Raw genomic sequence first — 26,921 nt, forward strand, 5'->3', positions numbered from 1 at the left:
TCGTAATGATGGCCACTAATTTAGTAAGCTTTAAAAGAGGATTAGACACATTAATGGCAGATGTCCACCAATAGCCAGAAGGTCTAAATGGAACCTTCATGTAGGCCCTGGGAGGCAGACAAGAAGATGGCAGGCTCTAGTCCTCATTCCCTGCATGTACACCTTTCAGAGGACGTGAAACGGGCAGTTCAGCTAGATTCATGGTTCCCAACTGTTGTGGGTCACTGCTCCCTTGGTTCTGTAAACTTATCCCCAGTGCCCCCTAAAGGTAAAGGTAAAGGTATCCCCTGTGCAAGCACCGAGTCATGTATGACCCTTGGGGTGACGCCCTCCAGCGTTTTCATGGCAGACTCAATACGGGGTGGTTTGCCAGTGCCTTCCCCAGTCATTACCATTTACCCCCCAGCAAGCTGGGTACTTATTTTACTGACCTCGGAAGGATGGAAGGCTGAGTCAACCTTGAGCCAGCTGCTGGGATCGAACTTCCAACCTCATGGATAGACAGCTTCAGACAGCATTTCTGCCGCTTACCACTCGGCGCCACAAGAGGCTCTAAGTGCCCCCTACTCTACTCTATAAAAAGCATAATTCAAAGTAGGGATTTGCATGACCCACTCAGAAAAGTTTATATGGCCGATCAGGATGGGCAAAAGAAATAATGACATAACAATAAAACTCAAAGCAGTGGCAATTGATGGGACATGTATTCAAAATCAACTAAACCTTTTTAGTTTAATTTTAAAATGATGTACTGATTGGTTTGATTTAAATTGATTTACTTGATACAGTGATGGCCAGCTTTTCAAAGTCTGATCGTCGTTTAGCAGGAATGCTACTTACCATATCTGGTAACTGCTTCACTATTTAGCAAATTGATGAAGTGATAACAGTTTCCCGGTGTCTGGTTTAAAGTCAGTGAGCAGGATTCTTAAATCCACATATTTAGTAATCTGAGCACAATTTATTTCCTTGGAGAGAAGCTGGATAACTAAACATTCCACCAAATAGAAATGTAACAAGTAGCTCCTTAACCACTGTCCACTCTATAGGGCAGTGGTCCCCAACCTTTTTATCACCGGGGACCACTCAACGCTTGACAATTTTACTGAGGCCTGGGGGGGGTAGTTTACTCCTCTACTCTCAACCACTGCCCTAACGCTCTCTGATCGCTATGGTAATGTTTAAACATCCCTTCAAAATAAGATACAGACACGCCACAACAATGAACATAAGGAACATTTTATTTTCATGGAAATTTTAACTCATGACAATGACAAATCAATGGGAATCCTGAGCTTGTTTCTCTGCAACGAGATAGTCCCATCTGGGAGTGATGGGAGACAATGACACCCGAAGTGTGTTGTAAAGGGCCGGGGGGGGATGAAGTAAAGGGCCGGGGGAGGGGAGAAGGCGCCCTTCGCGGCCTACCTCCAGTTAGTCGATGGACCACATGTGGTCCGCGGCCCACAGGTTGGGGATCGCTGCTATAGGGCATGATAGTGATCAGAAGTTTCCTTTTGTAACCAAAAGTCTTGGTACAATTTCTTAAATGTTGACTTCAGTTCCATGTTTGGTGTAGTGGTTAGGAGCACGGACTTCTAATCTGGCATGCTGGGTTGGATTCTGCACTCCCCCACATACAGCCAGTTGGGAGACCTTAGGCTCGCTACAGCGCTGATAAAGCTGTTCTGACTAAGCAGTAATATCAGGGCTCTCTCAGCCTCACCCCCCTCACAGGGTGTCTCTTGTGGGGAGAGGATAGGGAAGGCAACTGTAAGCCGCTTTGAGCCTCCTTCGAGTAGAGAAAAGCGGCATATAAGAAGAAGAAGAAGAAGAAGAAGAAGAAGAAGAGTTGGTTCTTATATGCCGCTTTTCCCTACCTAAGGAGGCTCAAAGCGGCTTACAGTCGCTTTCCCTTTCCTCTCCCCACAACAGACACCCTGTGAGGTGGGTGAGGCTGAGAGAGCCCTGATATCACTGCCCGGTCAGAGCAGTTTTATCAGTGCCGTGACGAGCCCAAGGTCACCCAGCTGGCTGCATGTGGGGGAGTGCAGAATCGAACCCGGCTTGCCAGATTAGAAGTCCGCATTCCTAACCACGACACCAAACTGGCTCTCTATAAGAACCAACTCTTCTTCTTCAGTAATATCAGGGCTCTCTCAGCCTCACCCCCCTCACAGGGTGTCTATTGTGGGGAGAGGATAGGGAAGGCAACTGTAAGCCGCCTTGAGCCTCCTTCGGATAGGGAAAAGCGGCATATAAGAACCAACTCTTCTTCTTCAGTAATATCAGGGCTCTCTCAGCCTCATCCACCTCACAGGGTGTCTGTTGTGGAGAGAGGAAAGGGAAGGCAACTGCAAGCCGCTTTGAGCCTCCTTCGGGTAGGGAAAAGTGGCATATAAGAACCAACTCTTCTTCTTCAGTAATATCAGGGCTCTCTCAGCCTCACTTCCCTCACAGGGTGTCTGTTGTGGGGAGAGGAAAGGGAAGGCGACTGTAAGCCTCTTTGAGACTGCTTCGGGTAGAGAAAAGCGGCATATAAGAACCAACTCTTCTTCATGTGATTTTGTAGCTATTCCTTTACCACCCAGCCTCCTCAGCATCTGAAAATTGAAGGGAAATTGAGGGGGTGTGTGGTGTGTGAGAAAATTTAGTTTGGCACAGTGGTGTGTGTGTGAGAAAATCTGGGTATATTTTTTGAAGAAATTATTGTACAAAATTGTTACATATTGAAAAGATTGATATAATTCATTTACTCACAGAATAATGTTTGATTGGGAATATGTATCTGAAAATACAATAAGTTATCAATGAATACTGGATAATACTTATTAACAGGTTAATCCTGTTACTTTGGGAAGACCGAAACATTTAAGAAAAAGAATGGCTGGAGCTTAAAGGAAGATTTTAATTTATTGCCCCCTTTTAATACTTTTTAGAGCCTCTTGTGGCGCAGAGTAGTAAGGCAGCCGTCTGAAAACTTTGCCCATGAGGCTGGGAGTTCGATCCCAGCAGCCGGCTCAAGGTTGACTCAGCCTTCCATCCTTCCGAGGTCGGTAAAATGAGTACCCAGCTTGCTGGGGGGTAAACGGTAATGACTGGGGAAGGCACTGGCAAACCACCCCGTATTGAGTCTGCCATGAAAACGCTAGAGGGCGTCACCCCAAGGGTCAGACATGACTCGGTGCTTGCACAGGGGATACCTTTACCTTTACCTTAATACTTTTTTCATTCATTTTATTACTGTAATTATGAATAAAAACAATATGTTACGTTTTCTTTATATAGGTCTGTCTATTTTCAATTAAAAATATATATACTCAGATTTCTCCTAAATATTTATATTTATTTATCATAGTTTTTCCTCTTACTATTGAATTTTTTATTATTTAAACCCTAAATTTTCCAGCAGTTACCCAACTATTTTCTCTTACCTCCTAAACCTTTTTAAAGGTTTTTAAAAAAATTTTGTCAACAGTTACCAAGACATTTTAAGTCCTTTATAATCTAGATAAATTAATATTGGGCAGACTATTACAAAAAAGTTACAATTCTGTAGCTACCAAGTGTATTTCTAGTTCAGTAACCAAGAACACAGAAAAATAAATGTCACACTTTGTACTATTATGTTAAGGAATTACTGTCAAAAACCCGAAAAATGAGACAAAAACGTGGTGGCAACAGTTTCTCAAAATTCGGCATGCTGGTCTGACTAGAGCTCTGTTTGCTAAAAGTTCCAATAGTTTCTACCAGAATTCAGCGCTATGCAGAGGTAGAAATTTGGACTGCCATTTGCAGGCATGGTGCCATAGCCTGGTCAATCATATATAAGTGAACAATGTGGTTGAATGACCCATCTCAAACACCCCCCCATAGGTAATCCCCCTCAGGAGGGAATTACAGTCCACATTGGGAACCACAGAGCTAGAAGGACCACTGTTCTGATCCAGCATGGCTGCTGTTGGTCTCGACTTGCTTGCCGTGTAATCCAACACAGTGTTTGGGTTAAAGATTTTAACACGTGATTAAGGCTACATATGCACTGCTACCTTCTCCTCCCAACATTAACCCTAAGGGGGGAAAGTTCTGTGCCAAACTAAATTAAATTCCGTGCCAAGAAAATGAAATTTGTAACAAGTGTAAATCATGAACATTTTCTTGTAATGGCTTGTTCTTCCTAAATTCATCTGCTGATCAGTTCATTCTTTGGGCGGGCCAGGAATGTTTATACCTGTAGACATTGTGAAGCCACAAGGGGAGAAATTTTTGAAAAAACAGAAATGTGGGAGAGAAATCAAAATAGATGCAATATGAGGAAAGGCCATCTTTCTTGGGTTTTTGTGTTCCACTACAGCCCTTATTCCCCATCTCTCTAGCACCTATCCCCCCTCTCAATTTTTAGGTCGTTCCCCCACGTCTTTATACCTCCAGACTGAAATACTGAATAGGTAAAGGTAAAGGTATTCCCTGTACAAGCACCGGGTCATGTCTGACCCTTGGGGTGATGCCTTCTAGCGTTTTCATGGCAGACTCAATACAGGGTGGCCTTGCCAGTGCCTTCCCCAGTCATTACCATTTACCCCCCAGCAAGCTGGGTACTCATTTTACCAACCTCGGAAGGATAGAAGGCTGAGTCAACCTTGAGCCGGCTGCTGGGATCGAACTCCCAGCCTCATGGGCAGAACTTTCAGACTGCATGTCTGCTGCCTTTCCACTCTGCGCCACAAGAGGCTCATGAAATACTGAATAGGACACCAAATATTGAATAGACTATAAATGGCTTTAAACTCAGCTAAACATCTCACCAGTTTCTGACATGAGATACTTCATTGCTTTTTTTGGCAAGGGGTTGAATCTTGTGTGCAATAGGAGGTCAAGAGTCCTTCTTTTCAGCCATGGCTCTTTCAGTTGATCTGTACCACCTGCCAGAGGTAGGTAGCTTTGGCGGTAGCAATTTTGAAGGACTGTGCAAAAATCTAGTCCTTCCTGCATTTGGTTTAACAGTGAATGGTACTAATAGATCTTGTGAACTGTTACAGCAGACATGCTTGTAGCATCCACTGCCTGTATCTTTTTCTTTTCTTTTCTTTTTTCAGGAGTTGCAGCTTGAACATGCCCGGCAAGCGTTTGCACTGAAAGATAAAAACAAAACCGGCATGATTACCGGTTTGGATTTCAGCGACATCATGGTCACCATTCGATCCCACATGCTCACACCTTTTGTGGAAGAAAACTTAGTCTCGGTAGGTGGCAAGAAACCTTGGACTCCAATTGCCCTTAGCTCTTGACCAGATAGAAATATCTGTCTTCCGATATTGGGAATTCAGCACTGTACATTATACAGGGATGATGATTTTGCTGCAATTGTAGGGTTTTCAACTATTATAAACCAGAAGACAGAATCATTCTTCCAGTACTTGGGGAAGGCTTTACTTTCAATAACACAATTAGCCCCTAAAGGCTGTGTGCAGCCAATGTTTTCATTCTGTTTTGTTCACTGCAGAAAGACATTAGATCTGTCCTGTGCTCTCCTCCAAGTAGAACAGCGTTCCAGTTCAGCAGAGCATTTAGGGTTGCCTTAAGGCCTTTGAGAAATGCTGAATGAATCCAGTATTGTTGAACACATTTAGGATGGCAGATGTTTTGCACATGCTCAGAGAGAGAGAGACAGATGATGGATGGATGGATGGGTGGATAGATGGATAGATGGATCCTTTCCTATTGAGAGGGAAAAAATGCAGGCTATTGGAGCCCTGCTGGATTTTTTTCAGACAGTATTGCCAAGCAGAATACTTGAGGGCATCCATCAGACTCAGAAAACTTGTCTTCTCTTTCAAGATCCTTTGTAAGAAGGAGATCAGTGGAAATGCCTCAAAACCCATAGTTATTCGGTAATTCACGTCGTCTGCTATAATTTCTGGTCTGCGCACAGCTTCCTGTCAGGATTACTGTTGTTTAATTTCAGCCCGGACTGAAAGAGCTATGCTGACTCTGTGTTTCTGTGCACAATTCAAAGTGCTGGTTCTTACCTTTCAGCCCTTAAATGGGCCAAGGTACTTCAAGAACCAATTGTATGTCATATGGTCCAGTCCACTAGTTAAGATCTTCCTCAGAAGCTGTGCTGTCTCTGCCCCACCTTTAAAGCTAATGTAGGTGGCAACCAAAGACACGGCCTTTTTAGTGGTGATGACTAGGGATGTCAGTCTCCTGCTTGGACCTGGGAATCCCCTGGAATTACAGCTCATCTCTAGACTACACAGATCTTCCTCTGGAGAAAAACAGATGCTTTGGAGTGTGGACTCTTTGGCATTGTACCCCACTGTGGTCCTTGGCCTCCCCAGGCTCCATCTTTCAATCCTCATGAATTTCCCAGCCTGGATCTAGCATCCCTACCCCAACCCATGGCCAAGAGGGACCTGGCAGCCCTTGCGGGCACTTCTTGGGGCCTGCCTGGTGTCTACCCTAATGCCCTTTAGGAACTAGGCCAAAATGTTCCTTTTTACCCACTTAATTGAGAGGTTGATCTTTTTGACATCATTTCTATTGTGTGATTCTAGCTTGAGAACAGTTTCATGAGATTTGTAATAGTTAACAGCTCTTGTAGTTTGTTTTTATTATTATATTTTATACACACACACACATGCAATACCTTTATTGGCATAAAGCAGGTTATACTTTGTACACCGCCTCAAGCAGTTTCTCTGGGGAGGTGACAGATGGATTTTCTAAGTTACATAAACCCCTGGTCTTAATGTCTTGATGTTCTATTGACTGGTCAAATAAAAGAACTGATGTAGCAGAGTGCAGGCTATCTTTATTGTACTTCGAACTATAATGAAGCCTATATAAAGCAATTTCTCTCCCCCCCCCCCTTTTCTTTTTCAACCTAGGCTGCAGGTGGATCTATTTCACACCAAGTCAGCTTTTCCTATTTCAATGCTTTTAACGCCTTGTTGAACAACATGGAGCTTGTTCGAAAGATATACAGCCTCATAGGAGGAGCTAGGAAAGACGTGGAAGTCACAAAAGGTAAAACAGTGCATGTCATGAACTGCGATCACTAAAGGGGGTGATAGTGGAGTGGATCCAGCCATTCTCCAAGAGACCTTCCTCCTGCCTAAGGCACATACCACCAAATTAGGTCGCTATTTTGCCAATGCCTTCTCCCATATGAACCTATCCGTAATTCTAGACATTCTTAGAGGCCCCACTTCGGGTGCTGCTACGCTTTGCCCTCTAGGCTGGTGGCAACCAGAGGGGGAGGGGGGCTTTCTCTGTCATGATACCAAAACTTTGAAACTCCTTTGCCAGGGAGATTCATCCATCTCTCTTCCTCTCTCTCATTCACACACACATATCTCCCAGTGAGTGTAGACTTTTTTGTTTTGTTCACTGCACCCCTGCATTGGTTATTGGCTCTCCTTCTAGTGTTGTGTGTTTTTCATTAAATTATTTTATACTAACCATATTTTTAATTGCTCAAATGTTTTAATGTTTGCTACAATCAGCCCCTTGTGGACCATGGTGGAAAGGCAGTGTAAAAACCATTTCAAATAAATAAATAAAATGTACAGAGAGATGTGCTGGAGGTGATATTTAAGTGAGTGCTTGCCTGATCTGCAGACCAGTTGTAATTGGGTTTAAGCTGTCTACACCCTGTTTGCTTTGGAGACAAAACTGATAAATGTTCAAGGAGTTTTGTTGAAGCTGGCTGGGTTGCAGGCATGAAGGTGAGGCTTCAGTCTTTTTCACAGCATTCCTGTTTTGACTCTTTCAATGAATAGTGGCTTATATTCCATTTGGTGCATTTTATTTAACAAAATCTTTATATCCCGCCTTTCCTCTTGGCTCATATTGGTTTGTGATAATAGTTGAAACTTCCCCAGCTAAAACGAAAGATTCAATTGGCTTCTTGTTCCACAATTGATGGTCTCCTTTCTCTTAGAGGCAGCCTTTCTCAACTTTTTTTCTATTGAGAAACACCCCAGAAATGTCATGATGGTGCAGAATATGGTTGGGAAGCAAAGCTGTGTACACGCCCACATGGGGCCCCTCCCCTTCCCACCCCCTCCAGGCCCATCATTGGCCATTTTGGGAGGGGTGAGGGGGTTGATGTGGCCTTATATGGTCATATCCGCTGATAAATGTTTAAAAAATTAAAAAAATATATATATACGAAATTGATTAACTCCCATCCATTCAGAAAACCCTTCCAGGGCTGTCAAGAAACCCCAGAGTTTTATGAAACCCTAGTTGAGAAAGACTGACTTAGAGGTTTGGCTCTTACTTCCCTAAGGCTTCACCTGTGGTTAAGTGTGTATTAAAAATTATAAATCATTATGCTCAGTCAGGTTACTTTCTATCCTTCTATCCTTTTCTTTAAAAACAGAGGAATTCTCTCAATCTGCGATCAAATTTGGACAAATTACACCTTTGGAAATAGATATTCTGTATCAGCTGGCTGACTTGTACAATGCTACAGGGTAATGATAACCTACCTTTCATATTAATATTTCTTAGTTATTCTTCCTACATGGATTTAAAACAAACACCAACAACTGCAGACTGAAATATAACATGTGAGCTAGAGTTTCTATTCCCCGCTGGTTTGATCCAATACTGCATTTCCACTGGTGCAATAACTTCCACTCATGGAGCATGACTTTCATGGCTTCTGCCTTCTGCAGCAACCATCCCTCTCCCCAAAACCTGCTCCTGGGGAGTTGGGACTCCTGGAAATAGGATATCATAGAGCATTTTGGATCCAGTGTGTGTGTGTGGCAAAACACTGCCTATGGAAGCAGTGTGCTAAAGAGTGCTTGCAAATGTCCAATGCTTGCAACTGGCAGAAGGCTGGAGGGGTGGCGACCCAATGAAACAGCATTATGTGATGCCACCACATGACTTTGGGCTGTGTGACCACAACTGTCATCTGATACTCTAGGATTTCTCCAGAACTCTGTGGTAAAGATCATAGATATTAGAGGAATTCCTAGAGCATTGTGTGATACACTGATGGGGAATGGGGAGTGCCAGTGAGGGATCCAGGACCTAGTGGGCATCTGGCAACCTTGTATGTCTGGACTTGCCTGTTGAATTCCCACGATTCTTTGCCCCCTGCTTGTTACATGTAACAAAAATTCCTTTTCCATGATCTTGTATACAGACGCTTAACGCTGGCTGACATTGAGAGAATAGCACCCTTGGCCGAAGGGGCATTGCCTTACAACTTAGCAGAACTCCAGAGGCAGGTAGGAATCCTCAAAATATAAAAACTGCACAATTCTAAAAAATATGTGGTAGATGCTGAAAGCCTGGTCTTCTGAAGTTACATTATTCCTACTGAAAGACAGTTATGAAATGCACATTTATAGTTTCTTTGGTCCACAGGTTTGTGTGTGCGCGCCCTAGGGTGAAATCTCTCTTTCAAAATTCAACCCTTTGATTCCTCCCCAAATTTATTTTCAAGCTATTTTAAGTAACAAAGCCTGGTTTGATGGAAGGGGAATTGCCTCTGGTCCACACACATTCCTATTTCCTACCTTTCCTGAGCTCATCTAACAACTCCCACCAAACAGTGGGAGTTACAGCAGAAGACTGTAAAAAGGGCACTTTGAGGGTTTGGTGGGAGTAGCTATCTAAAAGGAAGATCAGAAAACATTTTGGGATGCACCTGGATGGTGGTGACCGCATGTCTTGGGTCTGGATGGTGGTGACCAGGCCTTTTGGGTCTGGATCTTGGTAACCAAATCTATTGCAGTCCAAAGCGATCAAAAGGATGTCACTCCCAATCATAAGAAAAGGAGTTGGGTCACTTCCTGATGTTCAAGATGGCTGCGTTTGTTTGTTTGCTGTGTTAAAATCGAGAGCTGGCTTTAGAAAAAGAAATCTACCTGAAACAAATCTAGACATTTGCATGATTTGAATCAACCTGCCAGATATTGATGGTTGAGGAAGATAAAATTCTGTCTTCTGTCAAATTATTTTAGGAGTCTGTGTATGCAGATGTCAGTGTTTTGCAAATGATTACGTTATCTGTATTGTTTTGTATTGAAGCTCCTCTTCAAAATTAACTTGTCTGGTATTTCAAGATGTCCCTTCTGTTGCCTAATAACAGTCTTTCTTTGTTACTTTTTTTTTAACAATCAGAACATGAAAGATTTGTTAAGACTAATTATTGTTCATGGAGATTGACCAGGACAGTTTGGCTAGACTGATTATTGAATTTTGCCTCTTTTGTTGGATCGTTGTTAGGCCTTGTTTCCATGGCAACTGGAGGGCACTAACCCTCATTTTGACATTGGCTGTTGGGAAATACTGCATTAGAGTCGTCCTGTTAAAGTAAATGGAACTTGGATGGAAAAATTAGTTTACGGGGGTGGTTGTCCCCCCCCCCCTCCAGCATTTGTAAATTGCTGCCTACTGAGAAAGTCTTCCTGGAAACTCTTGTTCTTTGGGAATGATTAAACATTTAACATGACTTGGACCTGACTCAGCTTTCCCACAAAGGAGATCACGTGAACTAGGGAAAGATATCCAGCCAACATATAAGTTAGAAAGTCAATGGAAGCTCAAGGAAAGAGATCCTTTCTTTGATGCTACATTAGCACAGTTTGGGTGGGGAGGGGACCGAAGGAGGAGCTTCTTCCATGCAACCCATAACAACCTGAAAATATTCACTATTAGAAGACGTAATGACGGCCATTTGTTTTTATATACTTGCTTTAAAAAAAGGATAAAAAAATGAATGGACCAACTTCCATTAGCTGTTGGGCGTAATAGCTAAAAGAGGAAATTCCATGATCAAGAGCATTAACCCTTTGATTACTGATGGGCAGCAACAGGGACAGCTAAAGGTGATCATGCCTGATTTATTTGTTGGATTGCCAGCCTCCAGGTGGTGGCTGGAGATCTCCCAGAATTACAACTGACCTCCAGGTGCCAGAAATCAGTTCACCTGGAGAAAATGGCTGCTTAGGAAGGTGGACTTTATGGAATTATACCACACATTGAAGTCCCTCCCCTTTTCAAACCTCACCCTCAAGCTCCACCCACAAAGAACTCCAGATATTTTCCAGAGCTGACAAATTCCTTGGCTTTTCAAGGCATCTCCTTGGCTGCCATTGGCATCTCAGTTTCACAGCTCTGGCATCTAAGAAATAACCTTTTGTCCATGGGCCTGTTTAACTCTGCCTGATTGCCTTGTAGGACTTGGGCTCAAAGCCAACTAGGAGCGCTTTGGGGCATGTGTGGAGTTTTCTTTTATATGTTGAGCCAACTTAGACCTTCTTGTGCAGACAATATCTGAGCATTAGGAAAGAGATCAATTTGTATTTTGACTGGATTAGGATGAACTGACAAGGACCCCTTTTTAGGCTTGGTCTATGCAGGCTCTAGAAAGACTTCTGAGCATTTGAATGCCATTTCTCAAAGCCCATGTAAAAAACCCCAAAAAGCAGACACTCCCGCTGAGTAAAAACATCGCATAGCAGGGGGATAATCCAGACTGCTCCTTTTCCATTTGCAGAAACCTTCTCCCCGCTCCCCACAGGAAAACATTTAAAAACACAGCCCCCCCCCGTATATCCCACTTGTACTCTGAAAACGGTCTTGAGAATCCCCCTACATCATGTGAAAACTAGACCTGAGGTTCCGTATATATATCTTAATTTCATTTAAACTTATTTATTTAGGCCCCACCTTTCATCTCTTGGCTCCAGGCGGCTTATAAATAGCTATTAAAACGTGACAGATTAAAACCAGATAACGCCTCCCCCTTTCCCCCCTCCACCCAAAGATGCCTGCAGTCCCATCAGAAGCCCTGGGAGACAGACCAGCTTTGCAACACGGCCTGAAGATCTCCAGCAAGGGGGCTGTATTGGGGGGGTAAACTCAGTCTGGAGTGGTTGCCCTCCCACCTTGCCAGACTGCTGTGATGTTGAGTAGGGGGAAATGGAAGCCTTTGGGAGCTTGGAATCCCCTCCTCCCCCGTGAGGAGAAAACAGAGAGCGGCCATGTTCAGTGCCTTCAGCGGATGCCTCAGACTTATGATAGAGAAGGCTAGCCTGCCTGACTTTTGGAAAGTAATGCTTTCTACACTGGGCAGAAATTAATTTTTAATTTTTTGTATTAACACCCCATTTTTGATTGTGAGGCGTGACTAAAGAAGCTTGCCTTTGCTGCTGGCATTATCACCGGAAGATTTCCTTTGTCTGTGTACAGTGTGGCTTTGTGGAGAGAAGCCAGTGACAGTGATTTCTATTTATAAATATTCATGCTCTGAAAGCCATAGCGTTAATTATGCTAATTTACATATCCCAACTCAACGTAAGCATGCCACCAGCGATAGTCAGCACATTCATCAATAGGCTGAAAGTTATATTTCCATTACTGGGAAAGAGAAAACAGACAGAAAGAGAGAAAAAAATATTGGGACTCATATTAGCATGCCATTTGGGGCTGGGGGTTTCTTGAGGAGTGTAAGGGAGAGAGTAAACTTGGAAGGATTCAGAGGTACATGGAATGCAGAAAAACTGAAAGGGGGAAAGTGTCGACTTTCCTCCATTTGTTAATTCTCTGCCTAACTACAAAATTTGACAATAATTTCAACTGAACCACCACTTGCAATGGGCCCTCCCCCTGAGCCTTCCTCCTATGGCACCCACTACAGTTTCGCCCAACCCACTGGGCTATCAGTATGCGTTAATTTAATATGCTTCATATTATTCTATGGTTCTACTATGTTGCTTGCCGTTATCACTGTCTTATTGTTAAACTAAGTTATCTGTATCGTTTTTGTTTTATGTGAACCGCCCTGAGCCTTTGGGGAGGGTGGTATAGAAATATATAATAAATAAATACATAAACTGACAAACAAACTACCAGGGGTTCTTTGTGGCGGGAGCCAGGACATTCCCAAAGAAATAAACCATGCAGATAGAATGCCTGGATGACTTCTGTGTCGGCTTGTCACATCAATCAGTAAAGGTGAAAACTGTAGGAAGTAGGTCCCAGCATAGGAATTTGCTGTGAGTGTGCGATTATGGACAGACGTGTTGGAACTATTCCATCCAGAAGTTCTGCCCCATTCACTTCTCTTGAGCAGATGATGTGGACTTTGGTGCATGTGGTTGAAGTGAATGGGACAGGAACTCTGTGTGAGTATCGGAGCATACCTGGAGCTCGAGGGCAAGGTCATTCTGTTGATTTGAGCATGAATGTCTGAGAAGTAGCAAGACGTTTACAGAGCATCTGACCAAGCAGAGACCCTCATGATAGGCATGGCCACCACATTGGCTGGACAAGGACAGCACACTTGTGTACATGGGAACAGACCACCAGGCTGATCAGGGGCTCATGTAATGTATACTGAAGATGTGCAGACATGGCTCCTGTCACACAAAATGGCGACTGTGCATATCGGGAGTACCTCAAGGAGGACATAGTCCCAATGGGTGAGATTACATTGCTCCTGCTTAACATAAAAGAATGTTGAATACTCAGGAAATTCCAGGGGGAAAAATTCACAGTACACATTTTTAAAAATACACCACAAAGTCAAGGCTTTCTCTGTGTATCTTGACAAAATACTAGTACATGTTGACAGAATCTGAAATCTCCAGCTGGATTCGAACAGTTGTCAGTAAGCTTAAAGAACTCTGATTTCACTATGATTTCCTACTGATTCTATCAGAGAGGGAGATCTCTGTATTTGTATTTACAAAAGCCTAGCCGAGTTAGAATACCCAAAATTAATTCTTGATGCTCATGAAACAAGCTCTGGTATCCTCCCCTGTCCAGGCAAAATACATTAGTATTTTAATTAGTCCAAATCTGCACAGAGTCGTCTCTCAGGTAAGGTTTAATGTAATGCCTTCAGCAGTTTTGGAAGGCACGTTCCGGGGGATACCTGTGGAAGATAGACTATGCCCATGTGGTGTTGGTGATAGAAATACTTTAGTTCATATGATGTTTTATTGCGCCTTTTATGAATTTCAACAGAAATTTTATATCAGGCATTTTCTAGAGAACACCAATCCCTCTGATTCAATAAGACTCTATAGTCTTTTTTGTTGACACGATGAGAAGTTAGCGTGATTTCTACAGTGTGTTCAGTTGATTCGCTGGAGCAGTTGTGGTATTAATTCGAGATTAATCTAATGTCTGCTGTTGTTTGTCTTGTCAACTGGATCTTCTTTGTATAATGCAAATAAAGGCGCTAAGGCTGAAAAGGCTGACGAAATACTGTTTTCTGTTCATACTGCCTTAAGAAATGGGAGATCTAAATTGAACGGCTCTATGCGAGAAAATGGTGCTTCCTTTTTCGCCTGACTTTTTAATTCTTTATGATTAATTTTTACTTTAAACAACAAACACATCCTGTTTCAACAATGACTGTAGTGGTCTGTAGCTGAAACAACAGAAGTATTTCTATAAAAAATGCCTAGTGAGAAGTAGAAATGTAAGACAAAAGCAAGCAAATGCTCATACAAAAAGCTCTCTAAATCCATGCAAGCGTCTACTCTCATGCAGTACAAACTGGATTTCCCCACTTCCAGTAGTTCATAAAAGGTAACCAAATTTTGACAGATTTCTGCATTGATTATCATATCTGTGTCTATGTGGTCATCTTATTCATAATCATTACAAACCAAACCTTATTAATCTGTTGCCCCAATACTGGAATCGTTTACTGCCTCCATGTTTGAGCCATTCTGGTTCCTGTAATTAAATACCAGAAGGTGCAGAAAGCAGTCCTGTTAATAGCAGCCTAAATTTGGTCGGCTTGTTATATCCGGGAGCCAGTTTTGAGCTTTTACAGCCAGTGTGAGCTCTGACCCGTGTTGGTTTCAGCAAATGATTCTTTGAAGAAGGCATTTAGCCAAAAAACAAGCTCTAAGCAGTGGCTATCTCAATTGTGATTATTTGTAACTTTAATTGTTGTATTCTTGAGCCATTGCTGGTTACTCTTCTGAAACTATTTTGCAACAATGCTGTCTGGGAAAAAAATGGTTTTATCTTGGTGTTGTCTTATTTGGAGTAATTTTGCTGTACACAGTTCCTGCCGGGCTGTTTGATTCTGCAGTAATTAAATGCTTGGGCAGAACATTGTGCTGTTTTCCCATTCCACGCCGTGCCGACCCCAACAGATCTGTCATTCTGGAGGAATCCAAAGCACATCCCAGAATAGTGTTTATGAACCACGTTCCAAGAATTCTATACCTTTATTATTTTATATATATTGCCTGATTGGTTTTTTTAAAAAAGAAATGCTTTCCAAAAGCACAGCCGATGTCTGTTCTTGTGCGGCTTTCCCACATTCTTTGGTGCCCGTCTGATTCATTCCCTTTCCCCTCCTTTTTGACTCGCAGCAATCTTACAGCGATCGGGGCAGACCCATCTGGCTCCAGGCAGCTGAGTCTGCTTACCGGTTCACTCTGGGCTCAATTGCTGGAGGTGAGTGACATGTCTGCATGCCGTCTTCAAGCTTGGGTCGAGGTAACATTATCTCGCTGGGCCGGCACAGATCGGCCTAAGATGTCGCTCATTGTTCCCCAAGGTAAGGATGCTTGGGGTCTGAAGAGAGCTCTGTATTGTTAAGGTCCCCCCCCCTCCCCTTCCTTCAACCCTCGATCAGAAATCCTGACAGAAAGCTGCCCGGCTGGCTCCAGGCAGACGTCAGAGCAAAGCTTGCAGAATGATACAGATAGGCTTCTCGGATACAATGTCCGACTCCCCTTTAATTATATTCGACTGATACCAAGAACAGAACTGGAGTGAAAGAAGGGACGGTGGGGAAATATGAGAAGATCTTTGCCTTTTAAAATACATATTTATTAGTGACTGCTCAGTTACTAATTTGCTCCTCAAACAGGATGTAGTAACACATCTGCTTGTGCCACGATCTCTCTCACTTTCCCTTCTGGAGCTTTACAACTTGACTTGAGCCGTTGACTTTTGAGCGAAGTCGTTCTTTCTGCTGTCTGGGCTGCGGGTGAATGGGGACGGAGAATGCTGTTTTGTTCTGACCTAACGCATGTCCAGTTAAAGGAGCAAGAAAGGTCAGGCTACATCTATTTGCCGACCTTTTGGGCTGTTAAGGACTATGCAATCTTGATACCCTTTTATCTTCAACAAGGGGGGGGGGAAATTAAGCTTTCAGTCTGCTTGTGTTTCCAGAGAACCGTGTCTTCCCCCACCCACCCACCCACCGCTGCCAACCACCTCTGTTCACAGAGGTTGGCTGGGGCTTCCCTTACCTCCTGGCTGCTCAAAATGTTTCGCGAATGGAGCTGAATTTGAGACACGCTGCCCAAACAGGGTGTCTGCTCACAGGGGATGGGAAAAGGTAGCACAGTGATACAGAGTCCCACTAATGAGTGGCATCATAACCACTCTGTGCCAACACAGCAAAATAGCATCTCTCCTGAAAAGGTGTGAGGTCATAATTTAAAAAGCCGTTACGGATCTGATCTCATCACTGTTCTGTGACACGGTGGCCGAGCAATCTGATTAGCACGTAGAAGGACTCCGGTTTAGTCCCCGGCCCCCTCCACTGGGCAGTAAGTGATGAGTGATGCAGAAGGGACCCTGCAGAGCATCTGCCAATCAGAACAGAGAATACTGGTATTGATAGACCAATAGTCTGATTGGGCATAAGAAAGATTCACATGTTCCCACTCTTGGGATGTGTAGTCAGGATGTCCTGGGCTTGCTCCTTTTACAGCAGGGGTAGTCAATCTGTGATGCTCCAGATGTCCATGGACTACAATTCCCATGAGCCCCTGCCAGCAAACGCCAGCAGGGGCTCATGGGAATTGTAGTCCATGGACATCTGGAGGATCACAGGTTGACTATCCCTGTTTTACAGTTTCCTTTGCCGAAGATAATAAGTTCCACTCTTCAAATTGCCTTCCTGCTGCTGGCCTTTCTATAGCCCTTTTGCGTGTGTAGCAGTAACAGTCCAGATAAAACTGACAATAAAATCCCCTTACAGTCCCTTAAGATTACCAGTGAACTCACTCATGGCGGTGACAGTAACCCTTCCCCCGCTCCACAGACTTCGGACTTTTGCCTCAGCACATACGGGGAGCCTGATGAGCAGGCTTCAAAAAGGGCCTAACTTGCCCTGGCCTCAACCAAGGACCTGGCAGAAGAACTCCATTTTACAGGCCCTGAGGACCTGTGAACGCTCTGTCAGGGCCCTCAGCACTCCCGGGAGCTCATTCCACGAGGTCGGGGCCAGGCCCAAAAAGGCCCTGGCCCTGGTTGAGGCCAGGCGAACCTCCCCTGGGCTATTTAACTTGAACAGAATGATATTATTACGTTTTTATTGAGTGTGATTTACATTGCACTCCCCTGAACCCTCGGGGAAGGGTGGGATAGAATTTCAACAAACAAATGAAATGAATGAATATTGAATTTGGCAAAGCGAAGCATAAAGCCTGAATATGTTTCCTTGACAGCTGTCGGCGCTACTGCTGTGTACCCCATTGATCTGGTGAAGACCCGGATGCAGAACCAACGCACCTCCGGGTCAGTCGTCGGGGAGCTGATGTACAAAAACAGCTTTGATTGTTTTAAGAAAGTGCTGCGTTATGAAGGCTTTTTTGGGCTTTACAGAGGTAGGTGAAATGAAATCCCACGTGAAATAAAATCGGTAGGTATTTCACAACCCAGGCGAGAGCCAGGTATTTTACAACCCAGATGTGGCAGCCCTACACTATCATATAAAACATGGCTCTCCAGATGTCCATGGACTACAATTCCCATAAGCCTCTGCCAGCACATGCCCTGCATCTGCTGGCAGGGGCTCATGGGAATTGTAGTCTTTGGACATCTGGAAAGCCTAGCTTTGGCTACCCCTAACATATAAACATGGTTTCCCAATTGCCAGCTGTCTTCATCTGTGTTGTGTTTGAGAAGGCACAACCTCCTTAAACTTTTGATTGTTTTAAGGAACCTTTGCACTATGTGTTTCACTCAGATTTGCTGGGAAAGCAAAATTCTTGTGAATGGGAACAACCTATCTAGTTTGTTTTCTTGCAAAGTTCCATCTCAACTCATAGAACTTTTTGTATGAAATAAATAATATCAGATGTCACTTATTTTATCCTGCCTATATCTATCTTTAGATATAGAACCTTTAATGCTGTAAAAGAAATCTTAATTTCTATCGTGTCCAGCCTTCTAGTACCCAACTTCAGAATTACATCTGAAATACATTATTACTATTATTATTATTATTATTATTATTATTATTATTATTATTATTATTATTATTATTATTATTATTACATTTATTTTCCTCCCTATCTCGTGAGACTCCGGGCACATTACAATAGGATAAAAACATGAAATTGTATACAAAATAGGAATTAAACACATTAAATCATAACGAAATTTGAGTCCAACAGCACCTTTAAGACCAACAAAGATTTATTCAAGGCGTGGGCTTTCATGTGCATGCAAATTTCCCCAGACATGCACACGAAGGGTCACACCTTGAATAAATCTTTGTTGGTCTTAAAGGTGCCGATGGACTCAAATTTTGCTGTGCTACTTGAGACCAATAGAGCTACCCACTTGAACCTACATTAAATCATAAGCATTAAAACAGAATTAAACTGATTACTCGCTCTTCTATCATGAGGAAGGGCGGGGGGGAATCATAAAGATAGCCATTTCAGTTGGTCGATGGGTTCTGACAAGGAGGCCAGTGGATTATGTGTTTTTTAGGCCTCAACCATAGGCCTGGTGGAATAACTCTACAGAACGGTCTAAGGTCCCACAGGGCTCCGATCTCAGTTGGCACAGCATTCCTCCAGGCCGGGGCCACAGCTGGAAAGGCCCTGGTTCTGGTTGAGGCTCCTTGGGGCTGGGGTCTTCTCCTTGGGGCTGGGGTCTTGAGCAGGTTTTGCTGGCTAGATCTTATGCTGTCTGGGGGACATAGTAGGAAAGGCAATCCCATAGATCAGGGGTAGTCAACCTGTGGTCCTCCAGATGTCCATGGACTACAATTCCCATGAGCCCCTGCCAGCATTTGTAGTCCATGGACATCTGGAGGACCACAGGTTGACTACCCCTGCCATAGATGGTCCCAGAACTTTTAGGACTTTGAAAGTGAGAACTGAAACCTCGAACACGATCTGGTCTTCACTCTAGGCTTCTTATGCCAGAACATGAGCCATTCAAGAACCAGTTTACCAGATTACCTTTAAACTGCTGGCACTAAAAACACCCAAGTTTAAATGGCAAAATGTATTCCTTTATTTATTTATTAAATTTGTACTCCGCCTCTCACTGTGACGTCTCGGGGTGTTGTACATGCTGCATTGTCGGTTCTGCCTGGTGTGCATGCATATAGATGGATGTTTTCTCTGCAGTGAACCCAGAATTGCAGCTTTTTAGCACAGGGCAAGCCCCATCGTGTAAATCCTCGGGCATCTTTCACAAGTGATGCTGGCATTACTTACATGTAAGTAATGTGTAACGCATGCATGCTGGCATTTAAAACGGAATAAGATTGGATTGGGGCCTGTGGCCCTTGCAGAAGCACCCTTTGGCTTTCCTGAGCAGTTTTCTGTGACCCCCTGAATATGCTTTGATGAAGTCCTGGGACCTTCCATGGACCAGAGGCCCTCTGTTGGAGAGGGCTGCAAGTGAGGATGAGGAGTTTGGTGACGCTGTGAGGGTGAGGCGTCCACGCTATTCTCCCCGCCTCCCTCCTCCGCCAGCAGCACCCCTTGCTCCAGCTGCAGCATTACTGGTGAAAGAGAGAATAGTGACAATTCCGCCACTGCCTTCCCTACATGCCAATGAGCTTTTGATTCTACAGTTTGACTCTTTGCCGTGCCTTTACGGAAGTCATAGGGACTGCTGTGGAAAGCAGAAGAGCGGGACGCATCAGCCCCCATAGGCATCTTGTTCATTGTGGGCAACATGAGTCGCCCAACTTATCCCAAGCTGATCAGAACTTGGAAGCTAAGCAGGGTCGGCCCGGGGTTGGTCCTCAGATGGGGCCACCAAGGAAGTCCGGGGTCGTGGTGTGGAGGAAGGCCGACGGCAAACCATCTCTGCTCCTCTCACTTGGAATGCTCTGTGGATAAGTGGGGTCCCCGTGACTTGGTTGCCACTCAAGAGCACCTTCTATATCTTGCCGTTCTCACACCTCTTTGAAACGCCACATTTGAGGCTGTATGAAGTTCAGGCTTTGCTGCCTGCCGTGTGCGCACGCTCAGGGCATTCAGCTGTGTTAATGGCTGTGGGAGGTTGGCCCCCAGGTGCGTTTGTCTATTAGTTCTTTTTAACTCGGAGGCACTACTGTGCTTAAATTTTCTTCTTGCAGTGGATCAGAGGCTCAGGCTGGGTGAGCAGTGTTGCTCTTTGTTGTCCTCAGCCACCCTTTGTATTTTAATCACTACCTTTCCCCAGAACAATGAGTCTGTTAAGCCTCCAACAAAAAAAAAAAGACTACCCTGAAAGAAACTAATCGATGGAATACATTAGCTGCTGATCTTTTGTATGTCTCTCTCTCTCTCTTTCTCTCTCTGTGTCTGTGTGTGGGTATTCACGTAGATGCATGCGTGCTTTGAGCTTTGTAAGCAAGTGCAATGGAAAGCCGGCCTTGCTGTTAAGGTGTGCTGTCCTGTCTTTTTGGAGACCCGCGATGGCTCCACCGCGTAAAAACCGGTCTCCTGCTGGCAGTCAGCTAACAGACCGGTTGACAGATTAACTTCGTCGCCCTTAAAACCATGGGGCTGGCGGAGGGGAGGATGTGAATGGGGAATGAATCAGCACTTTATAACAGTTCTGTAAGCTTTTGTGGCAGTTTCAGGGCCTGGGGAAGGAACAGGTGACCCCTGCAGGTAATGCATCGCAGTTGGGATCAGTGGGATTAAAAAAAAAAAAAAACCCCAAAACGGGAGCGTCTTGTGTCAGAAAAATCCAAGCAGGTTAAGGCTGCCCTCTGCTGATCTTTGCTGAAATCAGGCCTGCTGCCAGAAAGGTATTTATGAATTACTATATGGCAAGAAGAGAGCCCGTCGGTCATCATGTCCAGGCTGCTGTCAGAAGCGGGAATTTTGTCCAGGGCCAAGATCTGAAACACCCCATGGGGGATCCAGCTGGAAATGACAGGCGGGTGGTCGTGGCCCCCTGCCTGGAGGGCTGCCAATTGAACACACCCATCTGTTTACAGAGGCACTTTATACTGTTGGTGCATTTGGCTTCAAAGACCAAACCAGGAGCAGCTTCAGGCTTTCGGAGACGTGGGAAAAGAATCTTACCTTAGCTAATGTGACCGTATCTGATCTGCAGCTTCTGCTCTCCTTTATAGTGAAATGAAAAATAAGAAGCGTGCACATCTTACTGCAGAGGATATAGATTTTTAGAACTGGCGGACAGTCCACAGAATATTTGCATGTAGCTTTGGAGGAGCTTTGGTATATGGATTAGGTAAACCAGAAAGTGGAGTCGGTGTACAGTCTTTAGGACAGTTGCTTTGCTGGAATGTCAGTCGGATTTACTAGAATTCTTAGTGTTTCAGCTTTTTGTCCTGTAAGCAGTTAAGTACTTAAAATATAAAACACAAGCTAGCAAGAATTGCTTGAGAATGAATGAAGTCGGCCAGGGACTGGTTGTCAATTGATCAGTCGTAAAGGACTTCACTTGCAGTTTTGTGTATTTGGAGCATAATGGCAAGAACATTTTGGTAGTGATTTTGCAGCAGTAAATTCAAGTGGGTAGCCGTGTTGGTCTGAAGTAGCACAACAAAATTGGAGACCAATGGCACCTTTAAGACCACCAAAGTTTTATTTCAGACGTGAGCTTTCGCGTGTAGGCACACTTCCTCAGACGATGAAACAAAGATCAAAGATCATTAGAGTGTGGATATAAGGAGAAAGTAAATTACTAGCAAATTAGTAAACATCATAACATACATCTACCAACAAGTCTCTTAATTACTTCTTTTCACAGCTGGGAAAGTGGCTGCCATTAATCACTAACCTAACTGTTTTATTCCCCCAATGTTTTTGTGAATGACAGTTGAACGTTTTCTAGCAAGTTTGCTTTTCTAGCAACGAATTATCACACTGCATATTTAGATGTTGTGATGCTGTTTACTCATTTTTGCTAATTTACTTTCACCTTATATCTGCACTCTTATGATCCCTGTTCCATTGTCTGAGGAAGTGTGCATACAGACGAGAGCTCACACCTGAAATAAATCTTTGTTTGTCTTAAAGGTGTCATTGGAGTCAAACTTTATTTTACAGCAATAAAATAGACTTTTAGGTCATAAATGGGAACCACTGCTGGGCCAAAGATTTATGAAAACACGCCACCAGTCAGCACTTGTGTTGTCAGACTTTACCAAGCCAAACTTGAAGTCCTGAAATGATCGAATGTTACGTTTTGCTGAGAATATTTCACCTTACTGCTAGCTCCATACAGACAGGCTGCAGGGGAAATGTTCTCTGTGAGAACAGAGGCGTTAGACAGTGGTCAAGCCCCTCAGAATGATTACTGTATCCATATATGGAGAACATGCCCTACCTCCTTGACTGTCATGGCAACCATGCAGAGGAGAGCAGCAAGATGGGGTCACTGAGTGGTTGGAAAGGGTTCTTCCATGGCTCGGACTCTTGGCTTATTCTTCACTGCAGTACACCACCAAGCGCCTGACCTGTGCTTCTGGCTTCTGGCTCTGCTAGCCTGCAGGTCATGGTTCCAGCTGTGGCACAAGTTCAGCCAGGCTTTCTCAACCAAGGTTTCGTGAAACCCCGAGGTTTCTTGATGGCCCTGGAAGGGTTTCCAGAATGGGTGGGAGTTGATTAATTTTTAATATATGTTAACATTTACTAAACATTTATTGGGTCGTTTGACCATATATAGTCATGTTAACATGCCCTGCCTCTAAAATGGTCAATGATGGGCTTGGAGGAGGTGGGAAGGGGAGGGGCATCAGGTGGGCATGTCCACAGCTTTGCTGCCCAACCATATTCTGAACGATCGCACCAGTTCTGGGGTTCCTCGAAACCTGAAGAATGTTTCAGGGGTTTCTCAATGGTAGAAAACTTGAGAAAGGCAGAGTGAAGCCACAATCCTGGCTCCTGTTCTTCCTGTCACATGACTCTGACATAACTTGATTTCCTGTCACATACAACCCAGTCAGCAGGAACCCATTCTAGTTGAGTCCTGGGATCCAGAGTGGATGAAGAGCACTGTAGTTTGAGACCCAACTACGGTTTGTCCCTAATTTTCTTTTCGTACTAACTGTGATCAATCTACTCTGTTTCTTTTTTAAACACAGGCTTACTTCCGCAGCTCATTGGTGTCGCTCCCGAAAAAGCTATTAAGCTTACAGTAAGTAAACCTTTCAAGAAACAATAATCGAACTGACGCGTCGCCTTCCCTTTGCTTTCTTTTGGCAGATCCATGTTCGCAAAATGTGTTTCTCTGTGTACTTAAAAAAAAAAACAACCTCCCAAGCTCTTTTTTTGTTTGTTTTGTTTTTGTTTTTGTTTTCTCCTACGCGCTGAATAGATTGCCAAGCGCTTGGGTGTGAGCGGGAAATGGGAAGTGCCAGGAGGGTATTAATTATGTTTTTATATTAGGTTAATGACTTTGTCAGAGACAAGTTCACGAACAGAGACGGCTCCATTCCCCTGCCGGCCGAGGTCCTTGCTGGAGGCTGTGTAAGTACTGCCCTCGCGGAAGGCAGAGTGCTCTTCAGTGCCTGTCTGCATTGGAGCGACAGCTCGGATCTAGCAATTTGTGGCTGTGTCGTGTGAAGGTCTGCCACAGTTTCCAGAGGAGAGTGCCACTCATCCCTCTCTGTTTACACACTGGACATTGGGGCTTGTTCTTTTGCAGTTGACTGCTGCTCAGACGCGGCTGTAGCAAAGCATATCTTTGTGTTACCAAGCTAGAAATGCTGGCCGTTTCTCAAAACCTGTTCTGACTGGAAATACTGGCTGGCCAATGCCTGGTGGAAAAGCCAGAACGGCTGCCAAAAACTCCTCATGGGTGCTTTCTGGGGGTTTCTTTGTGTTTCTGAAAGGTGACAAGTTTGAATAATCTTCTACTTAACATCAAGTATCCATCTGATAACCATCTTCAAGTATTTAAAGGGGTGCCATATGGAGGAGGGAGCAGGATTGTTCTCTCTTGCCCCAGAGGGACAAACCAGAACGAGTGGGATGAAATTAGTTCAAAAGAAATTCCATCTAAACATCCGGAAGAAGTTCCTGACAGTCAGAGCGGTTTCTCAGTGGAACAGGCTTCCTCGGGAGGTGGTGGGTTCTCCATCTTTGGAAATTTTTAAACAGCGGCTGGATAGCCATCTGACGGAGAGGCTGATTCTGGGAAGGCAAAGGAGTGGCAGGTTGCAGAAGATGAGCGATTGGGATGTGAGTGTCCTGCATAGCGCAGGGGGTTGGACTAGATGACTCATGAGGTCCCTTCCAATTCTACTATTCTATGATTCTATGAAGTGTGTTATATTTAGAATCTATCTGCTTCTGGCCTTTAACAGGATTTATTCAGGAACAATGCAACATCCAGAGGCTGACTTCCCTGAGAGAAGCTGAAGTTATAAATTTAGCTCTCTCCATAGTACCCATAGAGCAGTGGTACTCCATGCCTTGGGAGCCATATTGGTCTTGGGCATGCCACCTTTGTCTCTTCTGAGCTCTTTCCCCCAAAGTGGCACCTGCCCCTGGTCCCAGGCGATTGAGCCAGGGGGATGAGGGCTGGTAGGCATCTGGCACTTCAGAACACTGGACATTGCAGGGATTCTGGGAAATGAGTCAGCTACGACACTCCCTGAGCTATGGGCCTTATGCCAGGAAGGGAACGTCTAGCCCTTTCACACAACTCACATTAATCTCTGCTTCCAGGAGGAGAGCAAGCTGGCCAACAACCAACACCACTGCTGTGTCAGCAGCCCGGGAAAAAGAGTTGAAGGGCAACAGTGGGGTGGTGGTAGATTCTCCATGGCCAGCATGCTGACTTCTAGGAGCCTTGGTAGTCTCATGCTCTCCTCTTAGCTGCTGTTCCTCATACTGAGGAGAGAGCGAGAACACAGAGAGGGAAACCCTTCTCCTCTGAGGCTCATCCGTGGCAGGGAGCAGCTGTTTTACATGCTCAGAGGTACTCTGACAATCGAACAGGTTATACTTCTACGTTGAATGGTTCCATCTCATATTGTGTGCCTGGTTAGTTGGGCGATTACCAGGTGTAGAAGAGTCACATGGCTCTTTTGGTCGATGGTAATTGTGAATGTGACTTGACTTGTATGGCCTTGGCTAGCCCAATTTCACCAGATATTGGATACTAAGTTGGGTTGATTCTTGTTGGTACTTGAATGGGAGACCACCACGGAAGTCCAGGGTTGGGACACAGAGGCAGGCAATGGCAATGGCGAACTACCTATGTTGATCTCTTGCCTTGCAAGCCCTATAGGGTTGCCATAAGTTGGTTGTGACATGACATTGCCAATTATGAATGTGACTCTCTGCAAGAACATATGAGGAGCCGTGCTGAATCAAATTGGTGGTCCATCTAGTCCAGCATCCTGTCTCACACTGTGGTCAACCAGGTCCTCTGGAGCAGTGGTCCCCAACCTTTCCGAGGCTGGGGACCGGCAGGGCATCGGGCCGCACCCGCACGGACCGGCCCCGCCCGCGCATTGGGCCGCGCCCGCACGGGCCGCGCATGTGCGATGCGCGGCCCGGCCCTGATTCCCTCTCCCTGCCCTCCCGCAGTAAGAAGCTTCCCGGACCGCAAGCTTGCGGCCTGGGAAGTTTTTTACTGCGGGGGGGGCGGGGAGAGGGAGCCGCGGCCCGGCGCCATGGCCTTCGTGGCCCGGCACCGGGCCGCGGCCCGCAGGTTGGGGACCACTGCTCTGGAGGGCCAACAACAGGGCATAGAGGCTGAGGCATTCACTTGATGTTGCCTCCTGGTTCTGGGATTCAGAGGCATTGTGCCTATGAATGTGGAGGTTCCCCATAATTGATAGACCATGAATCTATTTTTTTAAGCTGTTTATTCTTGTGGCCATCATTACATCCACTGGCAGCTAATTCCACATTTTAATCCCTCTCTGTGTAAAACAGCATTTCCTTTTGTCTGTCCTGAACCTCCTGCCCATCAGTTTCATTAGATACTTTCATGTTCTAGTCTTCTGGGCGAGAGAGAAAAATGATTCTCTCTGTCAACTCTCTCCACACCATGCCTAATTTTATGAACCTCTATCATGTTCTCCATTATTCATCTCTTTCCTAAACTGAAAAGTCCCAGACTCTTCAGCCTTTCCTCATAGGGAAGGTGCTCCAACCCCCAAATTATTTTGGTTGCCCTCCTCAGTACTTTTTCCAGTTCTGCCATATCATTTTCAAGATACGGTGACCAGGACTATACATGGTATTCCAAATGAGGCAGCCCCATAGATCTATACAGGGACATTACAATCCTGGCCTTTTCCGAATAATCCCTACTTTAGGCTTTGCCTTTTCACCTCTGCGGCACAGTGGGTAGGCACTTTCTTTGAGCTATAGCTTTGCAAGCTGCAGAATGAGTTCCACTGCTCTAGAGCCCCATTGCTCGGCCTGTCTCAACTTTTCTACCATCAAGAAGCCCCTAAAACATTCTTCAGACATTGACCCATTATGCACGGGGGGAATAACGCACATTCGGGGTGGAATGGTGGCGACTAAAATCACCGATAACGTACGGTGCCGGCTGCAACCGGCCGCAGCTTCGGTGCATGCTGCCGAAAAAGCCGCATTAGCGAAACGCGGAAGAAAGCGCAGCTTCCGGGTGACCAGGGTGCAACCAGAAGCGGCGCCTGGATCGCCGCGTGCATAATCGGTTACTCTGGGTTTTGCCGCCGTTGTGCCCCGTCCCGTGCATAACCG

The 26,921-nt window shown here is 44.8% G+C and overlaps 1 protein-coding gene across 1 annotated transcript in view; it reads left to right on the forward strand.

The window, feature by feature from the left end:
- SLC25A12 (solute carrier family 25 member 12) overlaps positions 1 to 26,921 on the forward strand; it is an 82,228-nt gene that overhangs the window by 33,364 nt on the left and 21,943 nt on the right. Inside the window, exons 6-13 of the mRNA XM_077319728.1 lie at positions 5,097 to 5,243; positions 6,891 to 7,029; positions 8,390 to 8,483; positions 9,167 to 9,251; positions 15,372 to 15,456; positions 17,466 to 17,624; positions 23,315 to 23,367; positions 23,619 to 23,699. Of these exons, the coding sequence (XP_077175843.1) occupies positions 5,097 to 5,243; positions 6,891 to 7,029; positions 8,390 to 8,483; positions 9,167 to 9,251; positions 15,372 to 15,456; positions 17,466 to 17,624; positions 23,315 to 23,367; positions 23,619 to 23,699 (843 nt within the window). The remainder of the gene's footprint in view (positions 1 to 5,096; positions 5,244 to 6,890; positions 7,030 to 8,389; positions 8,484 to 9,166; positions 9,252 to 15,371; positions 15,457 to 17,465; positions 17,625 to 23,314; positions 23,368 to 23,618; positions 23,700 to 26,921) is intronic.

Source organism: Paroedura picta, chromosome 2 (assembly GCF_049243985.1).
Source record: "Paroedura picta isolate Pp20150507F chromosome 2, Ppicta_v3.0, whole genome shotgun sequence".
In the NCBI taxonomy this organism is placed as follows: Eukaryota; Metazoa; Chordata; class Lepidosauria; order Squamata; family Gekkonidae; genus Paroedura; species Paroedura picta.